The sequence below is a fragment of the Zootoca vivipara genome, chromosome 3 (assembly GCF_963506605.1).
Source record: "Zootoca vivipara chromosome 3, rZooViv1.1, whole genome shotgun sequence".
NCBI classification, from domain to species: domain Eukaryota; kingdom Metazoa; phylum Chordata; class Lepidosauria; order Squamata; family Lacertidae; genus Zootoca; species Zootoca vivipara.
The window spans coordinates 97,927,663-97,952,903 of record NC_083278.1 but is presented as its reverse complement, the minus strand read 5'-3'; the positions used below and the strand labels follow the sequence as shown (position 1 = coordinate 97,952,903).

Here is a 25,241-nt window from a genome sequence, read left to right as displayed (position 1 = left end):
CGCGCGCTCTAGACGGCGCCGCTTCGAGTCTGAGCGAGGAGGACCCCGCCCTTCCCCGGCGCGCACCTCGGGGCTGCTGAGGTGCAGCTCGAGCCGCCCGTCCTCCCCCGCTCGCCGTCTCCGCCCTCCCCCGCGCCCGCCCCCCCAAGCCATGAACTTTGGCCGGGGGGGCCCGTCGGTGGTGGTGTTGAACGTGGGGGGCACCCGCTACTCGTTCTCCCGGGAGGTGCTGAAGGACTTCCCCCTGCGCCGCCTGAGCCGCCTGCACGGCTGCCTGTCGGAGCAGGACGTGCTGGAGGTCTGCGACGACTACGACCGCGAGCGCAACGAGTACTTCTTCGACCGGCACTCGGAAGCCTTCGGCTTCATCATGCTCTACGTGCGCTACGGCCACCTGCGCTTCGTGCCCCACATGTGCGAGCTGTCCTTCTACAACGAGATGATCTACTGGGGCCTCGAGGCGTCGCACCTCGACTACTGCTGCCAGCGCCGCCTCGACGACCGCATGTCCGACACCTACACCTCCTACTCGGCCGACGACCTGCAGGCCGCCGAGCCCGCTTCGGGAGCGGCCTGGGGCAGCGGCAGCACCACCGCCAGCAGCAGCCGAGGCGGCGCCGAAGTCGGGGAGGGCGCGGAGCAGGGCAGCGGCCGCGCAGCGCCCCCGCCCGGCGCCGAGAAGAAGTGGCTGGAGAGGATGAGGAGGACTTTCGAGGAGCCCACCTCTTCCTTGGCCGCGCAGATCCTGGCCACCGTCTCCATCCTCTTCGTCATCGTCTCCATGGTGGTGCTCTGCGCCAGCACCATGCCCGAGTGGCGGGCGGCGGAGAACCGAAGCATGGAGGAGCAAAGCAGGTACACAGCAGACTCACTCAGGGAGCCTTCAGGGTAGGAGGAAATCTTATTCTTAAACCCCCCCTTCTTCGACGGTGTCCCGTCCGAGTGTGTCCCGTCTCTGTCCTCCTCTCTGCAATGCTCCCTGTCTTCTTCCTCCTCGCCATCTTCATCACCACGATGGTTGCCTTGCCACCAGTTTTCCCCAAGTGCTCGTGCCACGCTGGAAACAACCATCGGTCAAAGTCCACCTCACCTTCCCCCTTTGCAAAAAAAGAAGAAGAAAAGGGTGGGGATAGGGTAGGGCAGGAAAAGGGGCGCACCTCCTTTAAACCAAAGGTAGCTATTTCTCAGTAACTCCTGCAGAGCAGAAATGATTGCTCCGCTCATTTACTTTCTCGCAGTACTGTGTTGCCTTTTCGTCTGCCAGGAAGTCCCAAGGCAAGGTGTGTGGGGTTCCCAAGGTGGGAGGATTACCCCATCCAAGCACTAACCAGACTCCAGGGAGCATTATCCTGTGCATGAGAAACTGGCATAATGCCAGCTGGTGCAAGTTCAGAGAATGTAAAGTTATGCCAGAACCAAACCGGGCTGCTGCTCTGCCTAAGCCTGGCAGAGGGGAAACAAGCCTTTAAAATAGGTTTCCTGGTCATGTGACCGAACTGAACAGGCTTAGGATTCAGCCTAATTCCCCTCCATTCTGGTCCAGCGCTCACACACACTTTTTGGGGGGGAAGTTACAGTGGATTCAGCTCAGCCAGCTGATCCAGGATGAGCACATTACACACATACATTTTGGGCTGAGCCATTGCCTTAGGATTGCCCCCTCAGACCTGCTTAACTTCAGCAAGGGTGTGCCCTCATGCGCCTTTAGATTTAGGACCTCACCGTAACATTTTGGATAAGGGGGGGAGGGTCAACATTCCAAGACTACAGCAGCAAACTTTCTGGGTGTCAATGAGTGATCAAATCTCTGGGATTTGTTATTATTATTATTATTATTATTATTAAGAACAACAACAATATTAAAATATTTATAAATTGCACTTTCATAGGAAATATACCGGTAGCAGGGCAGGGCAGCATAATTCCCACCCCAAAGCCCTCATTTAGAGTCTTGCACAGCCCTTCCTGGAGGCATCGGGAAAATGGCATATCAGTAGTTTTGAAAAGCTAAACTGGCTGGGTTTTATGGACCCGAGAGGCAGCTTCTGAAGTAAGAAGCCGCCTTCGGTGTCACAGAGGGAGAAATATGCTCTGTCTTTCCATGGAAGGTGTTTTTCCTCCTCCCCATAAAAATGGCTAGATAAGCATCTCTTGCAGGGTGTTTCAGTTTACTTGCTTTCAAACTGTATCCTGAGGAGCCTTTGATTCCTTCAGACTGCTTATCAGGGATTATTCAGGGTGAAAATCGGGAATGGCAGGCAAGGTTTCCTGAAAGATAAACTTGCCCATCACTGCTAATATTTCTCTGCCACGTGCAGCTATAGGCGTTTGTTCCTGGTTCAGTTTATATGAGGCGATGCCAAGACCCAATGCCTGGCCATTACAATGGACGAATTGTGTGTGTGCTCTAGCCCAGAACATACTACTCTGTAATCCTCTGTAGATGCAGCTGAGGTTCCATGGCAGAGGAAGTGCAAGGGTCCTTAGCAGCAGATAAATAGCTTTTTTTGGGGGGGGAGACTCACTGAGGGGGAAAGTTTGAAAAACAGTGCTTGAAGACTATAAGGAACTTGGTGTCTTAAAAGAGGCAGCTGAAAAGGGAGTTAAGGTAAAACATGTAACAGAAATTTATTGCAAATAAGTAAATGCATCAGAAAAATTTACACATAGACACATTACAAAAAGGTCAGACCTGTCTTTCAGACTCATCTTCCACAGTGGACTTGAAAGCTCATTGCAAATGATAAAGGCAAGCAATTAAATATTGACACTAATGAAGGAACACAGAAACAATTTGGGCGGGGGCAGGGAAGAATAAAATTCCAGCTCATCCACAGGCTTTGACTTTTAATTTACCACTGCCCACACGAGGATAAACCTCTTCATTGAAATATATGCACTGAACAAATTCAAAAACTAACACATACACACACACACAATGCTTGAATTCTGTTAAGGATTAGTTTAACCTTGGTTGTTTGCACATTCTCAGGCCTCCTGTCCCCTTGCAAAGCCCACCAGCACTGACTCCCAGCTTGTCCCCACACCTCCTACTAGCAAACAGAACCTGTGAGCTACCATCTTAATTTCCCGCGATACCCTTGAGTAACAGCTTGTGGGAAATTAAAATGGCAGCTCCACCCACCAGAGGGCACTTGGGCTAGTGTCTCCTCAAGCCTAGAGCCTAACCCTTTCTCCCTCACAGTGGGGGGGGGGTCTTGATTTGGAACATATGTAGGAAGCTGCCTTGCCCTGAGTCAGACCATTGCTTCAATCGAGCTCAGTATTCTCTACACTGATTGGCAGCAGCTCTCCAGGGTTTAGAATGAGTTCGTCAACTCTTACAAGGCTTCCCTGATGGCAATCCAGAGATCTGTATGGTACTTTCCTGGTGCCTCACATAGCCACAGCCACCTGTCTTTTCATCCATCCTGTCTACCTGGAGTCCTGCTTGTGGCAGCTATTAGAAGAAGATCAGGGAAGGGATGGACAGGAAATGCCATGGGTACCTGATTTCTCATTGCACCGTGGGAATTTAAAGTTGCAGCACTGATTGCAGCCTGAAAACCATACCGTACTTCAAACTTTAAACTATGCGATTCTGATGCAGCTGGAAGATGTCTCCCTGCCTTAATCCATGCCCCTAGGCAAATGCTTTGGACATGAAACAGGATGATAATAATAATAATAATAATAATAATAATAATAATAATAATAATAATATATTATTTATACCCCGCCCATCTGGCTTGGTTTCCCCAGCCACTCTGGGCGGCTTCCAACAGAAACATTAAAATACACTAATTTCTTAAACATTAAAAGCCTCCCTAAACAGGGCTGCCTTCAGATGTCTTCTAAAAATCTGGTAGCTATATTTAAAGGTTCTCTAAGAAGGACAAAACAAAAACTTCAGGAATGGGGAATGATTCTCGCCAATGCTCCTGAACAACACAGTGCATTGTATTCCTTTCCTTTATTTATTTCATAAAATTTATATGTTGCTTAAGTGTAAGAAAAAAAAACCTCAAAGCAGTTTACAATGAGGGGGGAAAAACCCCAGTAAAATTATCAACAAAAATGGCTTAAAACAGCTATTAAAACATTGAAAGAATAATTAAAATCAAAGATAAACTAAAGAACCAGATCAAAACACATGTCAACATTCTACGTATCTGAGTAGGTTTGCCTAAACAAAGGGAATTTTTAGCAGGCACTGAAAAGAGATCAAAGCAGAGAGGGTTCCAAAGTGGGGGTGCTGCCAAAGTATATGTGGCCCCTGTAACAGTGCCAGCTCTATTAGGCCACAACCTCTTCCTCTCATTTAGCATATAGAAACTTTCTTTTATGGGCTTGTTCCAAGTAACGTTATACCAAGGAAGTAAAATTGTAACTTTATTAGCCCAGCTTCCGCCAGTAGAAGAATATGCATTCTTTTGAGTGATGCAGAATTCTTCGTTTGGCTGATAAAACTGAGAATTCTGTGAAATGTCATTCCTCCTACGTTGATCCAATAAAAGTCTTATTGAAATCATTATTATTTTTTGGTTCCAAATAAGAGAGAAAAGTGTGTGAGGTTTGCTTGTTCCAAATTAGAGTCTATTGCTGCAGGAAGTTGCTGTTGTATAGAAAATAACGACCCAGTCCTGAAGCATCTCTTAACTTTTGAGCTTTTGATCTCGCAGCACTCCAACCTTGGCCGCACTCATCATTGAGGTCCTGTTTTAAAAGCTGGGCGCTAGCAAGACTGAACAGGGATTGCGGCACTTTGGTCTCATTGCCATATGGATGATATCTGCTCCCTTTGAAGTTTATGGGGACTGTATTGCTAATTTCACTTGTCTCCTGCTGCTTTCCTGCTTCACAGTCGGGGAGCCATAGAAGCACCTTTATAAAAGAACTGTCTTTCATTTTAAATAATCCTCCCACATCTAAATATACACTCTAATTAGTAAGCTGGGAAGTTAGGCATTTTAGATAAAACTTCACAGAGGCATGACTTTCTCACAACAAAACTTTGGCAAGCTAGTTTGGGTGGGTGGGGAGAACACTTGTTTTTGATGTGGGTTTGGAAGAAAACTGTCCATGAAGTCATATTTCTGAGAAAGCTGCCACTATCTGACTTTGTTCCAGTGCTTTATGTCCACATCACTCTTTCTTTACAACTTGTTGCTTCCCCTCCTAGAAATAGTCCTGGTTTGATAAGTAATCATTTTTAAAGCTGTAATGAATTACTGGAACGAGTCTACAGTCAAATGAAACTGCTGCAAAAAAAACCCAAATACAGTACTTCAAATTGAGCACAACTTCATATCCTTAGACCTGGGCAGCCTCTTTAGTATTTAATATCAATCAGATCCTAGGGGATTTTTTTAAAAAGAGCTTCTGGTGGTACTCATATATTGATAAAAATGCCGTGGGTGCCAGCACAAAATGGCTGCTGACAGCAGCAAAATAAGTGCCAGTACTCCGTGCTAGTGTGAGTACTGTCACAGAAGTCCTGGTTACTCCACATTTTTAGTTTATTTCTAGATTTGAACCAGATATTTTGTAGGGGGGGAAATAAGATGGCCTGGGGTGGGGGCGGGAAGAATATTAGTAGAAACTGAAATAGATATCTAAACCAATGCTATTGACAGATTTAGGGGAGAATGGTTTTCAGGTGACTTTTATAACAAAAGATGCAACAAACAAAGTATCAGAATGACATATGATTATAATATGCAGTAGTAAGATAAACTAGGGATGAAATAATTGGGCTGAGAGAGATCAAATGATACCTTTTAGCCTTGGCCTTTATTCAAAGGCAGGATTTTCCACTTCAGGCCCCCAGCTGGTATCTTCTTAATATCAGTTTTCATTACCGGACTCTGTGTCCTCAGCTATATCTCTTAATTTCAGCTGAACTTGTGAAGCAGCCTATTTTTGCTGTACCTTCAAAGATCTCATGGGTTTACTCTGGCCATGAATTAATGAAAGCAGCTTTAAAATGGAACACTGGGAACTTTTGACTTCAGTTGAAAATTATTAACTAGGGCCAAGTCCCATAGGAGTGGGGTACCCATTAAATTGTCGATAGCTTCTTCTACGAGCATGAAATATGGGGCAACTAACTGTCTCTTTATTAATGGAGTGTGCGCACCACGTGCTGTAGAGAGCCACATATGGTACATGTCTACTATATCCATGCAATTGAAAATAACCCACATGGTAGGTGCCACAAAGATGACAGGGTAGAAATGGATGGTGACACAGCCGATTTTGGACATATGCCTGGTGTGAAGTGACTGTTAGCTGAGTGAGACTACAGGTGTATGGTTATCTTTAAGAGTGAACTTAAAAACAAAACGTAGCATTCAACTAAATTTTACTCGGAGTAGACCCATCAAAATTAATGCACATAGAACTATGGAGTTGGATGGGACCTGCAGAGTCCTCTAGTCCAAACCCCTGCAATACAGGAGACTAAGGTGCATTAGTTTCAGTGGGTCTATTCTGGGTAACACCTATGTGACTACCACCCAGAAAGCAAAGGTTTTTTTTAAAAAACAACAACAACAACAACAACAACAAACACTAATATTCTTCTGTCCTTTGCCCTCACCTTGAGCAAATCTTTGCTGATTGAAGGTTGTCACACTTAAAAGGAACTGGTGGGAAAACTTGGCCACCTTTTAATTACCTTTTTTCCTGTTCAGACCTAAGTTTCTCTTGCTAATAATTTGTTTTTAATTTGCTTAGTGCCAAGGTCAGTCTTTCAAAATCGCACCTATCTCTGCTCATATGACTAGGTTCATTCTGTTCATACAGATCTGCAAATTTCACTTATAAGGTGTTAACAGCCTTTCCACAAGCCAGTTAACAATGATTACTAATGTGACTCGGTTCTAACACAGGGCATCTCTGAATTACCAGTTTATTTCAACCAATTCCTAGGAGTCAAATGAATGCAGAAAGATAATTAACAAGAGGTCATTTCTGTGCAGTCATTTCCCCCCATAAAACATGGTGCTGATTCAACTTCAGCCATGCTGAATTTGTGGGTGACTAGTGGCCCCAGGTGAGGACCTGCATCCCCATTGGGGTCAGACATTTTCACCAAGCTCAGAGGACACAGGGTGAGCATCTTGGGGCACCTCTACAACATCTGCCTATCCAGGTAGGTAGCCGTGTTGGTCTGGATCGAAGTAAAATAAAAAAAATTCCTTCAGTAGCACCTTAAAGACCAACTAAGTTTTTATTTTGGTATGAGCTTTCGTGTGCATGCATACTTCTTCAGATACAGTGAAATGGAAGTTTCCAGGCACTTATGTAGAGAATGGGTGGGGAGGGGTGGGGATGCCCCCTCCCCATCCCCACCCCTCCCCACCCCTTCTCTACATAAGTGCCTGGAAACTTCCATTACACTGTATCTGAAGAAGTGTGCATGCACACGAAAGCTCATACCAAAATAAAAACTTAGTTGGTCTTTAAGGTGCTACTGAAGGAATTTTTTTTATTTTACTATCTGCCTATCCAGATACCCACAGGCCCTTATTGGCTAGTCGCCATGACATCACTACTGGTTTTGACCTCTGCACCATTTTTGGCCTTTATAGAGTCGATGTTAGAGTAATTAAATCAGTGTTTTACTCCATCAGATGCCAGGTGACACCCTCCCCAAGTACTATTTTTTAAAAAATGTGAACCCGCAGAGCATTGGTCTTCCTTCTTTTGTTGCTTGAGGTTTAATTTTATCAAGTTCTTTGTACAACTCCGTCCTCATACCCCCTGAAGTACAAATATCCACCCTGAGTTTTTTTGTTCAATCCCCGGCATCTCCATCTCCCATGGAGAGACAACCTTTTCTGAAATTCTGGAGACACTGCTTGTCAGCGTAGATAATACTGAAGTACATGGACCAGTGGGATCTGACTCTGTATGTGGCAGGTTCTCGGGCTCATAGCTTCTCTGTCTGTGATGCATACAAATATATCTTCCAGGTTGGATTGGGGCGATTTTGAAACATTTCCCTTTGCAGGGTGAAGTTAGAAAATTTGGGGAGTGTGTGTGTGTGTTGGGGGGGGGGTATCTCCGTGTATGTGTATGAAGTTTTGTTTTGTTTTTTAAGCGGAGACTCTGTATGAAATTATTACCAAATTTCGCTTATTACTCTTGGTACTGGAATGGCTAAGCCATATATTTGGCAAGAAATGGAGCGGAACACAAAACCGCATAGTGTCGAATACAAGAGTAGATAACTTTACAAAATAGATAAACTATTCAGTTTCAGAACAAACACAAAAAATATACAATATAAAAACTATGCTGTATTCGGAACTCAAAAGACACCAGCTCCTTTCCCTGCAGCATCAAAGGACTGAATGTCATCAGCACAGCCAAAGCATATCCATAAGTACTTGGTTACAGCAGGAACAGATAAGAATAGATGATCATTTCACACTTTTCAGAGGTTGCTGGTAAAGCAGGCCTGGCAGTATCCTGTCCAAAGCCACCTGATGTTCTTTCCAGCTGGAAAGCTGACAGGCCTCTCAAAAGAAGTAGCTGCAGTTTCTCTCTCCCTGCAAGAGAGAGAGAGAGAGAGAGAGAGAGAGAGAGAGAGAGAGAGAGAGAGAGAGCATGGAAACAGCTATAATGGATAACCATCTTGAGCTCAGTGCTAGAAGCAGTACAACCCCCGCTCCCCAAGGCAGTAATGATACTCTGCTCTTTTGGGTGCCTGTGTAAGAGAATGGAAGGGTTAAGTGGAGAGTTCGAGGTGCCCAGAAAACTTAAGGTGGAGAAGGTGTGGTGCCAGGTTAGGAAGGAAGCACAGCATAGGGTAAATGGGCAGGGAGTGGGGGACTGTGGATAATTGCCAATAATAGTCCTACTCAGAGTAGACTCAATGAAATGAATGGACACAACTAACAAGTCCATTAAATTCAGTGGGTTTACTCTGGAGCAAAATGTAGTTGATTTCAACTCTTATCTTATGATACATTACCTGAGTGTGAAATGATCTATTATCTATCTATCTATCTATCTATCTATCTATCTATCTATCTATCTATCTATCTAACTAACTAATCTAATCTAATCTAATCTAATCTAATCTATCATCTTTACTGCTCCACAATCCCTGTGTGATTTCCTGGAGCCTCTGCTGTAAAATAATTTATTAGGGCAAACTGCCTACTACAACAAGCAGATGAACACCAAACATTTGCCAAACCTTGCAATAAAAGAGATTGCAACCAAACACAAGGAATAACTTCTGAAGAGTAGTACTCAACTGGTTTCGCTTGAGCCCTCTTTTAGCTTTTGCAAATTTGACATTCGCTGTTCATATTCCTCTTGCTCCCACATAGCAGATGGCTGACGAGGGTGTCTTAGCCTTTCTGATCTATGCTCTCTCCCATAAATTAACCCAGGGCATGACTTACTGAAATGCATGTTGTGGAAAATCTATCTTAGGGTAGCTTTTTTCCGTGCTTTTCCATAACAGGTCATTTGGAGCAGCAATTTGACACTATGAAGCCATCTTTAAACACGCACACACCGGTCCTGTGATGCCAATAAAACTGTCTTGTACATTTTAATTTTTTTTTGAAACTTTCCCCAAGGATGTGCATGCGCAGCAAGAACAGACTGTCCCACCCAACACCTCAGTCTGTATGCTGCGATTGTGAATTTTTAAGGGTGTGTGTTTTACCGAAGGCACTGTTTACTGACCGTAAAACTCCTGGGTTCTTAATCTCAACTAAAGCCCAAAGAGCTGCTTCTGGAAACACAACACATTATCATTTGTGGAGAATATTTATCTCCCATTATAAAATAGATCTCTGTAAAGGTATCGAATTCCTATGAGCGGCAGTAAAATATGTCAGAAGGCGGTAGGACTGCAGAACATTTAAACATGAATTTAGAAAGAGATAAAACTGTTCTAGGCGTATATCCAGTTTGGCAAGTCCTATTCTATAGCTCCCTTTTATTTTTGGCTTCCATTCTAAACTTCTTTAAATAGAGGATTGTGGGTGGATAATGAAAACTATAGGCATAACTTTAAACATATGGATATACTGTAGCTTATCTTCTGCAACGCTATGTGTATTTCAGAAGATGCTCATCAAAGTAACTTACCCCTTTATTTACACTGCATACTGACCAGACAAAGGTAGACTGGGCTTGCACCACATTCAAATTGGTGTGTTTTAAGTGGCAAGTGATGTGATTAAGTCCCAGACAATCCGGCGAAAGTGGAAAACTGCCAAGGCCTGTTCATTTAGAACGAGAAACCTAAGCTCCAACTTACTGAACTTACCAACACACTGAAACTGCTGAGAAGAAACAGAATTTAAGACTGCAACCCTATGCACACTTAGGTAAAGGTAAAGGGTTGTGACCAACTCTGGGATTGCGGTGCTCATCTCGCATTATTGGCCGAGGGAGCCGGCGTACAGCTTCCAGGTCATGTGGCCAGCATGACAAAGCCGCTTCTGGTGAACCAGAACAGCACACGGAAACTCTGTTTACCTTCCTGCTGTAGCGGTACCTATTTATCTACTTGCACTTTGATGTGCTTTCGAACTGCTAGGTGGGCAGGAGCTGGGACCGAGCAAGAGGAGCTCACCCCATTGCGGGGATTCGAACCGCTGACCTTCTGATCAGCAAGCCCTAGGCTCTGTGGTTTAACCCACAGCACCACCCGCGTCCCTATGCACACTTACCTGGGAGAAAAAATCCCACTGAATTCTGCACAACTTGTTTCCAAGGAGTCATGCATAGGATTGGGGCTTCAATTTTGTTTGACTTGTGTCCATAATTTAATCCATATTGCTCATTGTTTTATCTGACTCCGGTAGAACATCCTTGCACTTATACTAGAAATCAGCAATTAGGGATTCATGGGTCTTTGGGTCTTCTGTCCCTCTAACGCAGCCTTGACCAACATAGTGCCTTCTAGATGTTTTGGACTGTAAGTACAATCACAGTATTGTGCTGGGAAGAGAGGAACCTCTTCTTCCAGCCCAGTGCGATCACTTTTAATTTACTTTTTTAAAATAATATTTATGTTTCCTATTTAAGAAATCTTTGGGTGTAAGATGACACACAAAAAAGAAGTAATAATAATAATAATAATAATAATAATAATAATAATAATAATAATATAAAGTTCTCTGAAGAGCCGAGACAGAGATTTTTGCTGTGTTTGCTGTGTGTGTCTGCATGAGTGCTGTGTACGTGGCAAGTATGAGTGTGCTGTGTGTGAGAGTAAATATGGGGCAACATTGCTCCCATTGGCAACACCCTCTTTCACTTTGGCCATGCGCACTGCTGGCAAGTGGCCCTCAGAGGCCTGGCCAATAGAAATATTAGCTGCCCCAGTACAGACTTGTCAGCTTTGGAGATAGACCTAGTGAATGAGCGATGTAGCATTTTGAGTTTGGTTCATTCCAGTTTTGATTCTACAGCTGGATTCAGGCAAAATGCAAAACCATGGTTTGTGCTAATCATAGTTAGGAACCCATACAATGGTTTGAGCTTTGAGAACTTCTTTTTGTATGCTTTTTTTGTTTGTTTGTTTCCCATCTGCTTAATTTGTAAGCTCACTTACACTTGTGGTTTGTTAATGGTCTGTGAATTCAGCCATAACTGCAAACCACAGTTAGCACAAACTGCAGTTTGCAAACCAGCTTCAAGCTATGGCTTTATATTCTGGTTTGTGAGCCCCAAATAATCCACTGCTTGTGGGCAGGATTGAATTCAGATACAGTGGTGCCTCGCTAGACGAATTTAATTCGTTCCACGGGTCTTTTCTTATAACGAAAAATTCGTCTAGCAAATCCCATAGGAATGCATTGAATTTTTTTTTATTTTTTTTTGCCCATAGGAACGCATTAATTGAATTTCAATGCATTCCTATGGGAAACCGCGATTCGCTAGACGAATTTTTCGTAAAATGAATTCGTCTAGCGAGGCAATCTCCGCTCGAAAAATCCTTTTGTTAAGCGGACATTTCGTTAAGCAGGGCATTAGTTAAGCGAGGCACCACTGTATTAAAGCAATTCATGGATTTTTAGTTAGCCACTCGCCTGGTTACCTGTGATCAGAGTCCAGATGGCCTTCAGGCTAGTGTCCCCTGCAGGAGAGGGGAATAGCCATGTGGTTCTGTTATTCTCCCTCCTCTCTGTAGTGTTACCATGCAACCTAAATACTATGTTTCTTGTAGGGTTGAGGGGCCGTAGCTCAGCATGAAAGCACACGCAGAAGGTTCCAGGTTGTGTCTCCAGCTAAACAATTTGAGATAGTAGGAGTATGGGGAAAATAAACATCTCCTGATAATGCCTTGGGAGGCTGAGTGGACAATACTAAGCCAAATGAACCAGTGGCCTAATACAGTGGTGCCTCGCTTAATGAATGCCCTGCTTAACGAAATTTCCGCTTAACGAAAGGATTTTTCGAGCGGAGGTTGCCTCGCTAGATGAATTCGTTTTATGAAAAATTCGTCTAGCGAATCGCGGTTTTCCATAGGAATGCATTGAAATTCAATTAATGCATTCCTATGGGCAATTTTTTTTAAAAAAAAATCAATGCATTCCTATGGGATTTGCTAGACGAATTTTTCGTTATAAGAAAAGACCCGTGGAACGAATTAAATTCGTCTAGCGAGGCACCACTGTATTGCATAAGAATCGTTATCCAAGCTTCATTGCAGGAAGAACAGCCATGGATTGTGGGAGATAGTGGCCCCTTTTTACAAAATGGATGCATGACTGTGCTAGATAGTATGAGCATCTTAGGTATACTTCTTTGGAAGTTAAGTACTAAATGGATCTTCCTTCCAAACAAATGGACTGAAGCTCAAATTCACATTAACTTGTAAGCAGCTGGAAAAATGCCATTTACTGACTTCCAAGGAGATTTTGCCTAGGTAACAACTGGAGGCTGGAGGGAAATTTACTGGTGTTTTCTAGGGTTTCCTTGATTCTGGAATACAAGCATATTCTTGCACAAACTGATATAGACTAGTTCAATCATGTGCTGTCTTGTCTTCTGTTTTTCCCCCTTCGTGTTTCTTGTCTTGCATATGCTGTGTTTTATTCAGACGTTTAGTGGACGATGAGGCCAAACCCCTGTTTCCCCCCGTTTTTAATGATCAGCAAATTTACTGGAGAATTTTAGACAACGTCTGAGGGGGGAAATGTGCAATTTGCAACTGAAAGATGCTTTGACAGCTCGGAATGTAATTACTTTTGAGTACAACAAATTAGCCTTATTGGTGATTTTTAAAAGAATTCTCAGGCTGTCTGAACCAGTCTATATGTAAAATAGGCTATTCTGTTTGGGTCTTATCAGTCAGAGCAGAAAATTAAACAAAATGATTGGTTTATAGTAAAGAAGAAGAAAATCCTAGATTTCAAATCAACAGACAAAGAATTGCATTAAAATAACTTTCATTAAAAGGCTGATAAATAGTCCAAATTAGTGAGTTTTAGACAAGGACTAAATTGACATTCAACTCAAGTGCAGTCAATACAAAAGAAAATTGAATGGTCATATGTGTTGGAATATGTAGCTGTTGGGAATATGTAGTTTCTCAGGTTTTCTTAATTTAACTATGACAGCATTCACAAATGCTGAATTACAGTTTTTGGGGTTTTTTTTTAAAGACAGCCTCACTGGAATCCTACACGCATCTACTCAGAAATAAGTACCATAGCACCCAATGGAGCATAGTTCTAGGTAAGTGTGCAGGAGTAGCCTTATAGCACATTCATGTCTATTCAGAAGGAAACCTCACTGGAGTCAGGGGGGTCTACTCCCAGGTAATTGGTATGGGATTTACAGAATTCAGTGTGGCCTTGTTCCTGTACCCACTTATCTGGGAGTAAGCCCTACTGAGTTCAGTAGCATTTGTTTCTGACTATAGGACAGCACCATCCAATACCGGTATTTCCAATATCAGAACAAAATCGCACACACACACTCACACACACAAAAACAATATTCATCATTACACATAGCAGACCCTATCAAAACAACAGGGACGCCTTTTTTATGCATTTTTCTCTGGCACCATTCATCTACTTCAGGAGTTCCCAGAACTGTGGCCCGCGAGCTTCACCTAGGAGGTTCTGCAGCATGTCCATAAAAACACAAATGAAAACCACACAGCATCTAGCGCTGTTACAACAACAGGCACAAAAAGCATTAAGTGATCTGCAATTTGCAAGTGGTCCACGAGGAAGAAAGTTTAGGAACTACTGATTAATTTTATGATGTAGCTGCATTTTGAAACTACTACCCTGTCACTTGCTTAGGAGAATTTGGGAATTCTTGTAAGGAGCATATATTTGGGCAGGGCAAGCTGTCATAATTTTTTTTTATGATATTCAGTTTAAATTAGGTGCTGTTAATGCCAGCTGTCACAACGGTGCACTGAGAACTGGGTGAGGCTTGCTTCTCCTATTGCCCTGCTTCATTAGCCAGGCACAGTTAGGCATCAACTGGTAGTTTTGGACCAGAACCTGGATAGTACTTGAAAATAGCAGCTTATTTATTTATTTATTTATTATCCACTAATTGTTCTCATGCCCCGCCCTTCTTCCTAATCAGAGCCTGGGGCAGCTGAAAGCAAAACCACAGCAATATACAGAAGCACAAACAGCAATTAAGGCTACAACAAATTCACACCAACTTTTAAAGCAGGAGCAGCAAATGGTACATTCTCTCGCCAGCAGTGTGCAATTAACCACCAAATGCCTGGGGAAATAAAAAATGCTTTAAGTGCAGCGGAATTGTGTGTGGCAGAGAAAGGTAGAACCGGCAAGAGCTCCTTTTCACGTGGCTTCCTTCTGATTTTTTTGCAAGCCGCTTGCAGATTAGCATAATCCTACATTGACCACAGGGCCTAGGGCTTGCCGATCAGAAGGTTGGCGGTTCGAATCCCCGCGATGGGGTGAACTCCCGTTGCTCGGTCCCTGCTCCTGCCCACCTAGCAGTTCGAAAGCACGCCAAAGTGCAAGTAGATAAATAGGTACTGCTCTGGCAGGGAGGTAAACAGCGTTTCCGTGCGCTGCTCTGGTTCGCCAGAAGCGGCTTAGTCATGCTGTACGCCGGCTCCCTAGGCCAGTAAAGTGAGATGAGCACCGCAACCCCAGAGCCATTCGCGACTGGACCTAACGGTCAGGGGTCCCTTTACATTGGCCTCGGGGAAACTGCAGAGTTGGACAGGAGGTTTCTTGAGGGGGAGGGGGAGGGATAAGGTACATGTAGTGCTTGCGGCATTCAGCCATCCTTCACCAACTTGGTACCTTCCTGAAGTTTTGGGTTGCACTTTCCATCACCTTTGACCTTTGGTCGTGCTAACTTGGCCTGATGGATTTGTAGCCTAAAACAGGTGGAGGGCACCAGGTTCACAAAGTCCAGGTTACACTGATGCACCAGCCATGGATGAGTAGGAATCAGCTGCCATCTGAAGGCATTTATTACCACAGCAGTATCAATCACACTGTTTAGCACAGTTGCATCTCTGCCTCTGGATTCAGAGCTATAGATTCTCTTTGCAGTCATGCAGTGAGTCCTGGTGGAACCACAGATACCACTTGCCTCTCTTCCCCACAACACCACCAGTTTGGTGCTCTCTGCTTCATATATTCATGAGCACTTGCTATATTCTCCAAGTGATTCATGCAAGTCAACAATGGGAAACATGAGCTTTTGAACAGCATTGGAATCCTTAAGGCAAAAGAGAAATGAGAGTGGGTGGAGTGAGGTTGCAAAATAGCACACAAGGCACTCTTGTCTGTGGAGGCTACAAAGGCAACATATTTTACTGAACCCAGAAAAAGTGGTTAACTATTATTATTATTTAAATTGAAATACAAAATAGGTGGTTCCTTTTTGCAAGCATTCCAGTTGTGCAAAACACTTGGGAAATGCTATAACATGTTATAAACATTTCCCCATTAGTCCCCTGAGGTGAGGGTAGATGTCACATGGATGACAAAAAGTGAACAGGTGGCATTGGGAAGAGATTTGACCTCTCATCCCACTTGTGCTATGTCTCCGAATGGCTTGCAGGCCAGTCTGGTTGCTGAACACTGCTATAATCAAAGTGAAACTACGGGGCTACATTTGCCTCTAAATTGTGCGGAAATAGGAGCATGCTGTGTTTTGCTAGCCTGGAACACGCCAGAAACAAAGCCTGCAGGCTTATCCCCAGACAACTGTATGTTATATCTATGACGGTGGAGTAACCACCTTGGCCACAGGCCAGAGCTCCTCAGGATTTCACCCCACCCCACCCATGGTCCTCCTCTTCAGGAGCTGCTTCATTTGTTTCAACTTCAGGGTTGCCCCACATCCACATCCTGCCTATGAACATTTTGCAAACTTGCAGTGGAGATGTCTCTTACCATGCACCAGCTCTTCCACTGGTGCAACCAAGCTGCTCTATAGGCAGTGTGTTCTACTTTTATTTCCCGGTGAAAACAGGGCGATGATAGCCTAGTGCAGCATTTCTCAACCGGTGTTCCGTGGCACACTACTGTGCCGCGAAACACTGGCTGGTGTGCCGCGACGAGAAGGGCGATTTGCACTGTCACGTCGCTGACCCGCCGGAAAGGAAGCCGGCCGGGTCACGACGCGAGGCGAGCGCCCACGTCGTGACCCGGCCGGCTTCCTTTCCGGCGGGTCAGTGTTGGGTATTGGCGGCCGCCAGGCACGTGACAATGCAAATCGCCCTCCTGGGGAGGAGGAGGCAGGCGGGGAAGGCTGCGCAGGGCTTCCCTTCGCCGGGCCAGAGCGGCGGCTGCCTGGGGCGGCTGGGAGGGAGGCGGCGGCAGCTGCACACCCGTGTCTGCCCGCCTGGGGTCTGTCCCCGCTCGCTCCGCAGGCTCTGCGCCTGGTGGGTCCGCCTGGCTACCGTGCAGCAGTTCTTCAGCGGCATGCTTTACTGGTATGTCTCCCCTCCAAACTAAACTAAATATAGGGCGGCACAGAGTTGGTGTGCCGCGGGATTTTTTTTCATAGAAAAGTGTGCTGTGGCCCAAAAAAGGTTGAGAAACACTGGCCTAGTGGATGTGGTGGTGGTGCAGAGGAGTTGCTGTTAAGGTAAGTGGTCATCCTTTGAACAAAGCCTGGTCATAGTTTATTTACTGAGCAAGATTTAAACACTGCTTGTTCATAAAGAAATCTCTCTGCAAGGAAATATTGAAGTGAAGGAGACATGACAGGAGTTGATGATACAGGTGAGCTGTGCCTAAGCAAGCTTATTGCTAGCTCGGCAGAGGCTCTTTTTATTAGCAAGAATATGCACACGTTTAGGAACAGTCTGACCGTTGGCACTTTTACACCATGAGCCGACACATATGTTTCCTCTGATATTTGCGAGACCTGCTCCACCACGTCATGTTCCTACTAAGTGGAAAGTGAGCCATGCTTCTGCAAAGGAGGCAAAGGTCAGAGACGAGAGTGTGACGTACTGGACAGGCTGTGGCCTCTCCATGTCAGGCAAGGTGTGCATCAGCCCTGTGAACGTCATTCCTACAACACACACACACACACACACACACATACACACACAGTTTTTAAAAACCAAGTAATTAAAAACATTTAAAAGATAATTAAAAAGAACAGCAAAAGATTAAATCATATCAACATCTGTGTGTCTGGATAAGCTTGCCTGAACAGAAACATTTTACGGTGAAAAGATTACAGCAAAAGTTCCTGCCTGATGTCAATAGTCAGGGAGCGCCGAAATGCAGGTGCTGCCGCACTCAGAGTTTGATTTCTTAAAACTCTGGGACAGATATTATGCAGCATGTGCCCTTTGCTGAACATCGAAGCACTTGATTGGGCACATAGGTTCAGTAAGGAGATATCTCACAGATAAACTGGTCTCAACTATTAGAGACCTATTAGAGTTGAGGGCTCTAATAGCAATACCTTGAACTTAGGCCAGTAACAAATTGGCAACCGGTACAGATCTCTGAGCTGAGGAGTTACATGCTGGCAGGGTCTCACTCCTGCCAGCAAATGTGCTGCAGCATTCTGCACTAACTAGTTTCCGGATCAAGTGCAAGGGATGCCTCACACAGAGTGCATTGCAGCATTGCAGCAATCCAGTCAATCACTAGTGCCTGAACTACTGTTGTCAAGCTTTCTAGTCCATGCTGTGTTCTGCCAGGCTGTGTAGCTGCTCCTTCAGGGGGAGTTCAACCCCATCCTGGACAGTCAGTTGACTATGTTTTGGACCACTCATACACACTGCCTCTGTCTTGCCAGAATTCAAGCTCAGCTTATTTCCCTCCTGCATCCCACCACCACATCCCGGTCCCCATCCAATTCCTGCACAGCTGTTCCCAATTCAGATGTTATGGAGAAACAGAGCTGAGTATCATCAGCGTACTGATGACATCTTGCTCTCAAACTCCTAGCAGCTTCACATAGATGGGGATAAAGTAGCGTCCCGGGACATAGCACAATTGCCATGGGGGCAAAAAGCACTCTTCCAGTGCTGCTCTCAGGACTTGGTCCTGCAGGTAGGATCAGATCCACTGTAGCAGAATGCACCAAATTTCCATTCCTTGAAGCCTGTCCTGGAATGCCATGAGCAATGGTATTGAAACCCATAGAGAGATCAGGAAGAAGGAGCAAGGTTACAACCCCCCTAGCCTGAAAAGGTCATCCATCTGGGTAGCCAAGGGCAGGCCTGAACCCAGATTAGAATGGAACTAAATAACCTTCAACATCCAAAAATGCTTGCAGATGCCCCAGCACAATGCTCTCCACCACTGATTCCCCTAGCAATTATTTCTATCCAAGGAGTCCGGGGCTGGTTTCTTTAGGAGTGGTACTATGGTCTCTTTCAAGGCAGCAGGGACACGCTCTGGACCCCAGCCAGATTTCATAAGCTGAGAGAGTACAGAGAGTCAAGATCAGGCATCCCCAAACTGCGGCCCTCCAGATGTTTTGGCCTACAACTCCCATGATCCCTAGCTAACAGGACCAGTGGTTGGGGGAGATGGGAATTGTAGTCCAAAACATCTGGAGGGCCGAAGTTTGGGGATGCATAGCCACCAGAAACTTTGTCCACATCAGCTGACTGCAGAAGCTGAAACGTGTCCCACAGCACACCAGCGACTATTGCATTGGGTACTTCTGTAACTGCGGCAACTGCAGAGTCAAGGTCAGTCTGAAGCAGAGTGACTTTATCCTCGGAGTGTACAGCCAGGTGGTCACAACTGCTCCTTGGATGTTCCAGGGGCCCCCCCTCCAAAGTGGGAGTGAGCAATCACTGGAACATCCACCGGTTCAGCTACCAGTGATTGCAATGCAAGCAGCAGAATGAGCAATCTTCACAGCCCGCACTGCCACAAGTTAGGCAGGATTGTGTGCCCAACCCAGTGTTTGGCAGGCTTTGAATCTCTCGTGGTGTGATATGTTTATTTCGTAAGTTATCTGTTCTGTATTGTTTTTGTAATCTATATTACAAAAAGCAATATAAAGCACATGAAGGATAAGATTAAAATGATTTTCAGAAACTACACAAAAAACCCCCACATCATTAGCAGCATCATTAAAAATGACTTAAGCCATCAGCTTCCGAAATGGCATTATTGCCTGTGCAATGCTGACTGCGTACTATTAGAAAGTTTCTGCCGTGTTTGAAGAGGGCATTCAGTTTGAATAAGAACAGTCAATACTGTTTTAAAGGCCCTGTTCCAGCTTTCCCGTCACCTGGAAATAACTGTATCTGGTGCCCTGATTTAAGGATGTTGGTAACACAGCGTTCAGTTCAGTTCAGTGACTTCAACCACCTTGGAGAAATGCTTAGGCTGTTTTACAGTTGACTGGTAATTATTCATCTGGGAAATCATTTTAAAAGGGCCTAGAATAGAGTCCTGGAGGGGAATAAAACTGCAGACTAATTTGATCTAAATGCAGGAGTGCTGATCCCGTGCCACACATGCACACATTTCGTCAGCTTTTTCTCCACTGCACCATGGCCCGCTACTGGTACCTAATAGTTTTTGGTAGTATTATTGGTTTGCTTTCCATTCGTCCCAAAGGAGCCCAGGGCAGCAAACAACAAAGCTGCTAAATTATACAATTAAAAACAAAATGAAAAAAAGAAAGAAAACAAACATTAAGGGCATCTAAAATCATTTAGAAACAACCACATATGTAACAGCCCCATGACTAATAATTTCAAGGTTGGTGGAAACTGTATCTTTCAGCTTTCAAATGTCTATGTGAACAGGAATGTGTTCCAATGCCTCCTGAATATTAATGAATGAGAGAGGGAGACACACCTCACCAGAGAGGGCATTCCACAAATGGGGGAGCCACCACCTCAAAGGCCCTGTGGTGGGTCAGTGCCAACCAGGCAGCACCAACAGAGCCTCCCTTGTTGAAAGTAGGGTCTAGGTTTGCTCTTTAAGTTGCTCTGTAAGGTACTTGAGTGCCCAAGCTGTTTGCCAATACTTGACCCAACGTTGTCAGTTCCTCAATTTCTTAGATATTAGAGGTACATTTTTGACATGTCTTAAGATTTTAAATAAATGCATACAATCAGAAAACATAAAATCAGGCATAGTGGAATTACTAAGAAAAATATATTTCTATTTTTCTCCCCCCAAAAAAGCCATCAGTATGTAAAAAATCAGGCTTTAAGAGGTGTTTCTGGCAGGCTGTAATCCATTAGTATCCTACTAATAGCCGCTAGAAACCTGTTACCTGTGAACTGAATCAAAATCCAGTAAAAAAAACCCTCTTATTTGGCATGCTTGTCTGCTAAAAGTCTGAGTCCGTGTCAATGTAATAGTGTCCCAAGTTCAACCATCCGACCAATCAGAGTTCCCCACAGGAATTGAATTGTTTTGCTTGTGTTTCTTTCAACAGGATAATTGAAGCAATCTGCATAGGCTGGTTCACTGCCGAGTGCATTGTGAGGTTCATCGTCTCCAAAAACAAGTGCGAGTTTGTCAAGAGACCCCTGAACATCATCGACTTGCTGGCAATAACTCCCTACTACATCTCTGTGCTGATGACAGTTTTTACAGGGGAGAATTCTCAGCTCCAGAGGGCTGGAGTCACCTTGAGGGTCCTGAGAATGATGAGGATTTTTTGGGTGATTAAGCTTGCCCGCCACTTCATTGGCCTTCAGACACTTGGCCTGACCCTGAAGCGATGCTATAGGGAGATGGTGATGCTGCTCGTCTTCGTCTGTGTTGCTATGGCGATTTTCAGCGCACTTGCCCAGCTCCTTGAACACGGGCTGAAATTAGGGAAGCCCAACGAAGGCTACGCCAGCATCCCGGCTGCTTGCTGGTGGGTGATCATCTCTATGACCACGGTTGGTTATGGCGACGTATGCCCCGTCACTGTACCTGGAAGGATTCTTGGAGGGATTTGTGTGGTCAGTGGGATTGTCTTGCTGGCCCTGCCTATCACTTTCATCTACCACAGCTTTGTGCAGTGTTACCATGAGCTCAAGTTCCGGTCTGCTAGGTACAGCAGGAGCCTCTCTGCCGAATTCCTAAATTAATGGATAGCACAACTGCATTTCGTAGCAGCACTTATTATGTTGAAGGAATTGACCGGACCCCTCCTTGTTCCTTCCCTCTTCCTGGTGACTGACAAAAGGAGGGGCAATGCCCTATGCCCTTAAAGGAATGCTTTCCCCCTCTCCACCTGCAGGGTGACCACTTTCTCATCACAGGGATGAAAGCCAAGCACTCATTTCCTTAGTCTCATCGCACACTAGTGTCTCCAGCTTGTTGGACATTGCAGGCGGTATGCACTATTTAGAGTGAAGCACATGCATTTAAAAAAATGTCTTTGATTTTGATGTTCTCGTTCATTTCAAGGTCTGTTTTCAGGAGCACGCACCATCCAGAGACTCAAGTGCTCAAGCTCGGTGCACCCAAAGTGGGTGGGTGCCTTTTGCATCAAATGGCTAGCCGCCGTTGAACTTGGCTGTGGGTGTTGCAAAAGCCATTTGTGATTCAGTTTCGGGTGAGAAGGTTCTTCTTTGCAAGGAGAGAAGGTTAGCAGTCCAGTTTCTCCTGAACAAGCCATTGGGTATCTCAGTGAAGCTTTCCATGTTGTAGTGTAAGTTGTGATTACTGGGATCCCTTAGAATGTGGTATGGGGGGGGGCTTCTTTGTCTCTTTTCCCAAAAATTGGTTATTGAGCTGTAATTCTGACATACTTAATGACAACAGGCTGGAGTCAGAGGACTGAAAGTGATGTGAGACATCATTGCTTGTGGAAGTTGTGGTGGACACACTCATCCTACCGCCATCTCTCTTTATTGGGGGTTTCTCCAGCAGCCTCTTTGACCAGAGACAATAGTGGATAAAGAAACGGGGAATGCCAACCTGGTGCCTTCCAAATGTTGTCAGTCTCTAATTCCCAATTCTTGCTATCTTGGGCAATAGTCAAGGATGGTAAGAACTGTAATGCAACAACACCTGTAAGGCAATTGGTTGAGGAAGGCTGATACGAACTATGAGAAATTATTCCTCCGCCCTACTTCCTCCTGCTCTCCCCTGTAAAGGTGCCTGTTTTTCCTCTGTTAACCAATTGTAAAACTTAAGTGATAATCTCCTCTTAACATTGGCTCTGCTTAGAACAGTGGTTGTCTGGCAGTGTTAAGAAGAACTTTAGGGTTCCCTTAAGAGCTTATCAAGGGTTTCCCCAGTGATGAGCTCAGTAATGGTAGACAAGCCAGGACATTACTAACAGTCTCCCCCTGCAATGCAAACAGATGCTATTTTGGTGCGTTTTGAGGTTTCAGTTGAGTTGATGGCAAAGCTCAGCAGGCCTAGTCAGTTCCAGATGTGAGAAAGCTCACCTTAGAACATGTCTGTCAGTGAACATGTTTGTCTCTCACACAGGGCTTCCTCTGCAGATGAGTCAACGTAGAAAGGGTTTGCTTAATATGGAAAGTTTGGAAACCATTGTGTTCCAAATGCTTGAATCATTACCTAAAATAATCATCAATTTGCATGGTAAGAAAAGGGAATCCTATACAGAAAGATCGTTTATTTGGAGCCCTTTTATTCCCTCCTCATTTTATTAACAATTGCAGTACAATAGCCAGAGTGGTGGAGGAGATAAAGAGAAAGGGCAAAGTAGTAAAACTCCCTGCCTAGCCCTGAAAGTAGCCCTGAAGCATGTTTCTGCCTCTCAGCCTAGATTTGCTTACAAGGTAAGTCATTCATAGGTCAAGGTGAGAATAAAATAATGCCATATGTAGAGAAGGGAAGACCTGGAAAACCCCCAGAAATTTTTGGGGGAAAACCAGTTTTTTTCTGGAAAAATGGGGGGGGGAGTGTGTGGAATATTCAAACTACAGTGGTACCTCGGCTTACGAAGGCAATCCATTCCGTGGCACTCTTCGGAAGTCGAAAAAGCGTTCATTTTGCGCATGCGCAGACCGCGCACGGGGCGAAAATACTTCCGGGTTAGCGGACTTCGGAAGTCAAAACCTTCAGAAGTCGAGGCATTCATAAGTTGAGGTACCATTGTATATCAAACTGGGTTTTGTTTTGTTTTTCAAATTTTCAAAAAGAAAAGAAAAACGGCTTTGGGAAAAGAACGGGGGGAAACCCTGGTTTCCCTCCATTTCCCTCTGGGGTTTCCCCCCCAGGCCTTCCCATCTCTAGCCATATGTGAGTTCCTTGGAAGAAGTATAGAAAACAAATGTGGCAATAAAGTAAGACACACAGATCTCCCAGGAAAATAATTGAAGTTTCATACCTGACTTACGGACTAGTTCTCCACACTATAGTGGCAGGGAAATAGGGCAATGGGAAATCAGATACATAACATACTGAGTTCTGGCCCAGGAACTTCTGACCTACGAGCTTCCAGATGTGGTTGGACTTCAGTTCCCATCATCCCCAACCATGGTCCATGCTGGCGGGGGCTGATGGGAGCTGGAGTCCAAGAGCACCTGTGAGGTTTACAGGTTCCCCTTCCCTAGTCCATGGTCTAGTCCAGTCTCTGGAAAAACCTCCTCAGACCACCCCCACCAGTTTTTTTAATCCTTTGACCAAAACTGTCCATGCCTCCTTTGTTTTCTTTGCCAACCATGGCTAATAAGACGATTTTATTTTAAAGGAGAGATTCTTTGGATCATGTTGAACCATGGCCATCAGCTGTGCCTCATTGGCAGATTTGCAGTCTTCATTTATATACAAATATATTGCAATCAAATGGGGATTTGTTATCCCCATCTTTGATAATGATCCTTACAGAAGGAAGCCATTCAGACCTGATATACTTCAATATGGTTTATTGATTGAAAGGACAAAAAATAAAACACAGCTCCGCTGATACGGAAAAGGAGCTTTTGAGCTAAATATAAGTTGTGCTATGTAAAAAGCAGTATGTACTCTCTTGTAAATGTAGAACCAAAATAAAGAAATTCTTGTTCTTTTGTAGTGCTGCTTAATGGCGCTATTAATACGGCTTAGGAAAGCTGCCATAATAGACTTACGCTGTTTGAACATTAAATATAGGCACAGTCAAGCCAGGACTGTTTGCTGAGAAACGTCAACATGGAACTTCTTTGTTTCGTTCAGAGTCTCAGAATCTGCATTTTATCTGAATTGGTGTGTTCACCTAAAAGCAACACCATTGTGAAATGCTTATTGTGAATGTGTTTTTGGAACATCTCTTGCTGTTGCCATGCGTTCCCATTTAACAGCGTTAGGAATTTGGCAGAAACCAGTTTCAAATTATTGTTTATTTTAGATCTTGAACCGGCTTCCCATCACTTCATGCACAGTTTTTATGTGGTCAGCCAATAGTGCCAACCTCAGCATAGCAGCATACTCCATCATGCTGGTAACTCCAAGAGAAGGGTGTGTGTGTGTGTGTGTGTGTGTGTGTGTGTGTGTGTGTGTGTGTGTGTAAGCTGGTAGTTGCTTTCCTCCCCATGGAGAATCAAAGTGGCATGTGATGTGAGGTTCCGACCAGTCACAGAGAACCCAGGAAGGTTTCAGATGTATGTCAGGTACAGGGTGAGCCCAGAAAGGCATATAAGATCATACTAATTTGTGAGTGTGAGCCGCTTGCAAGCACCAAAGAAACTGATCTAAGGGAAGGACCATAACTCAGTGAGAGGGCACCGGTTTTGCATGCAGAAGGTACCAGGTTTAATTCACGGCATCTCCAGGTAGGGTGGAAACACCCTTGCCTGAAACCCTGGAGAGCCTTTGCCAGTCACTGTAGAGAAGGGTTTT

General features: G+C 44.6%; 1 protein-coding gene across 2 annotated transcripts; it reads left to right on the top strand.

The window, feature by feature from the left end:
* KCNG3 (potassium voltage-gated channel modifier subfamily G member 3) lies at nt 1-25,241 on the top strand. 2 transcript variants are annotated; one of them, XM_035111220.2, is made up of 2 exons: nt 1-888; nt 20,887-25,241. In XM_035111220.2, the coding sequence occupies exons 1-2, from the start codon at nt 152-154 to the stop codon at nt 21,530-21,532; spliced, it is 1,383 nt and encodes a 460-aa protein (XP_034967111.1). In that variant the 5' UTR covers nt 1-151; the 3' UTR covers nt 21,533-25,241. The 2 variants fall into 2 exon arrangements, with proteins under 2 accessions (XP_034967111.1, XP_060129023.1); XM_060273040.1 differs by having other exon boundaries at nt 89-855.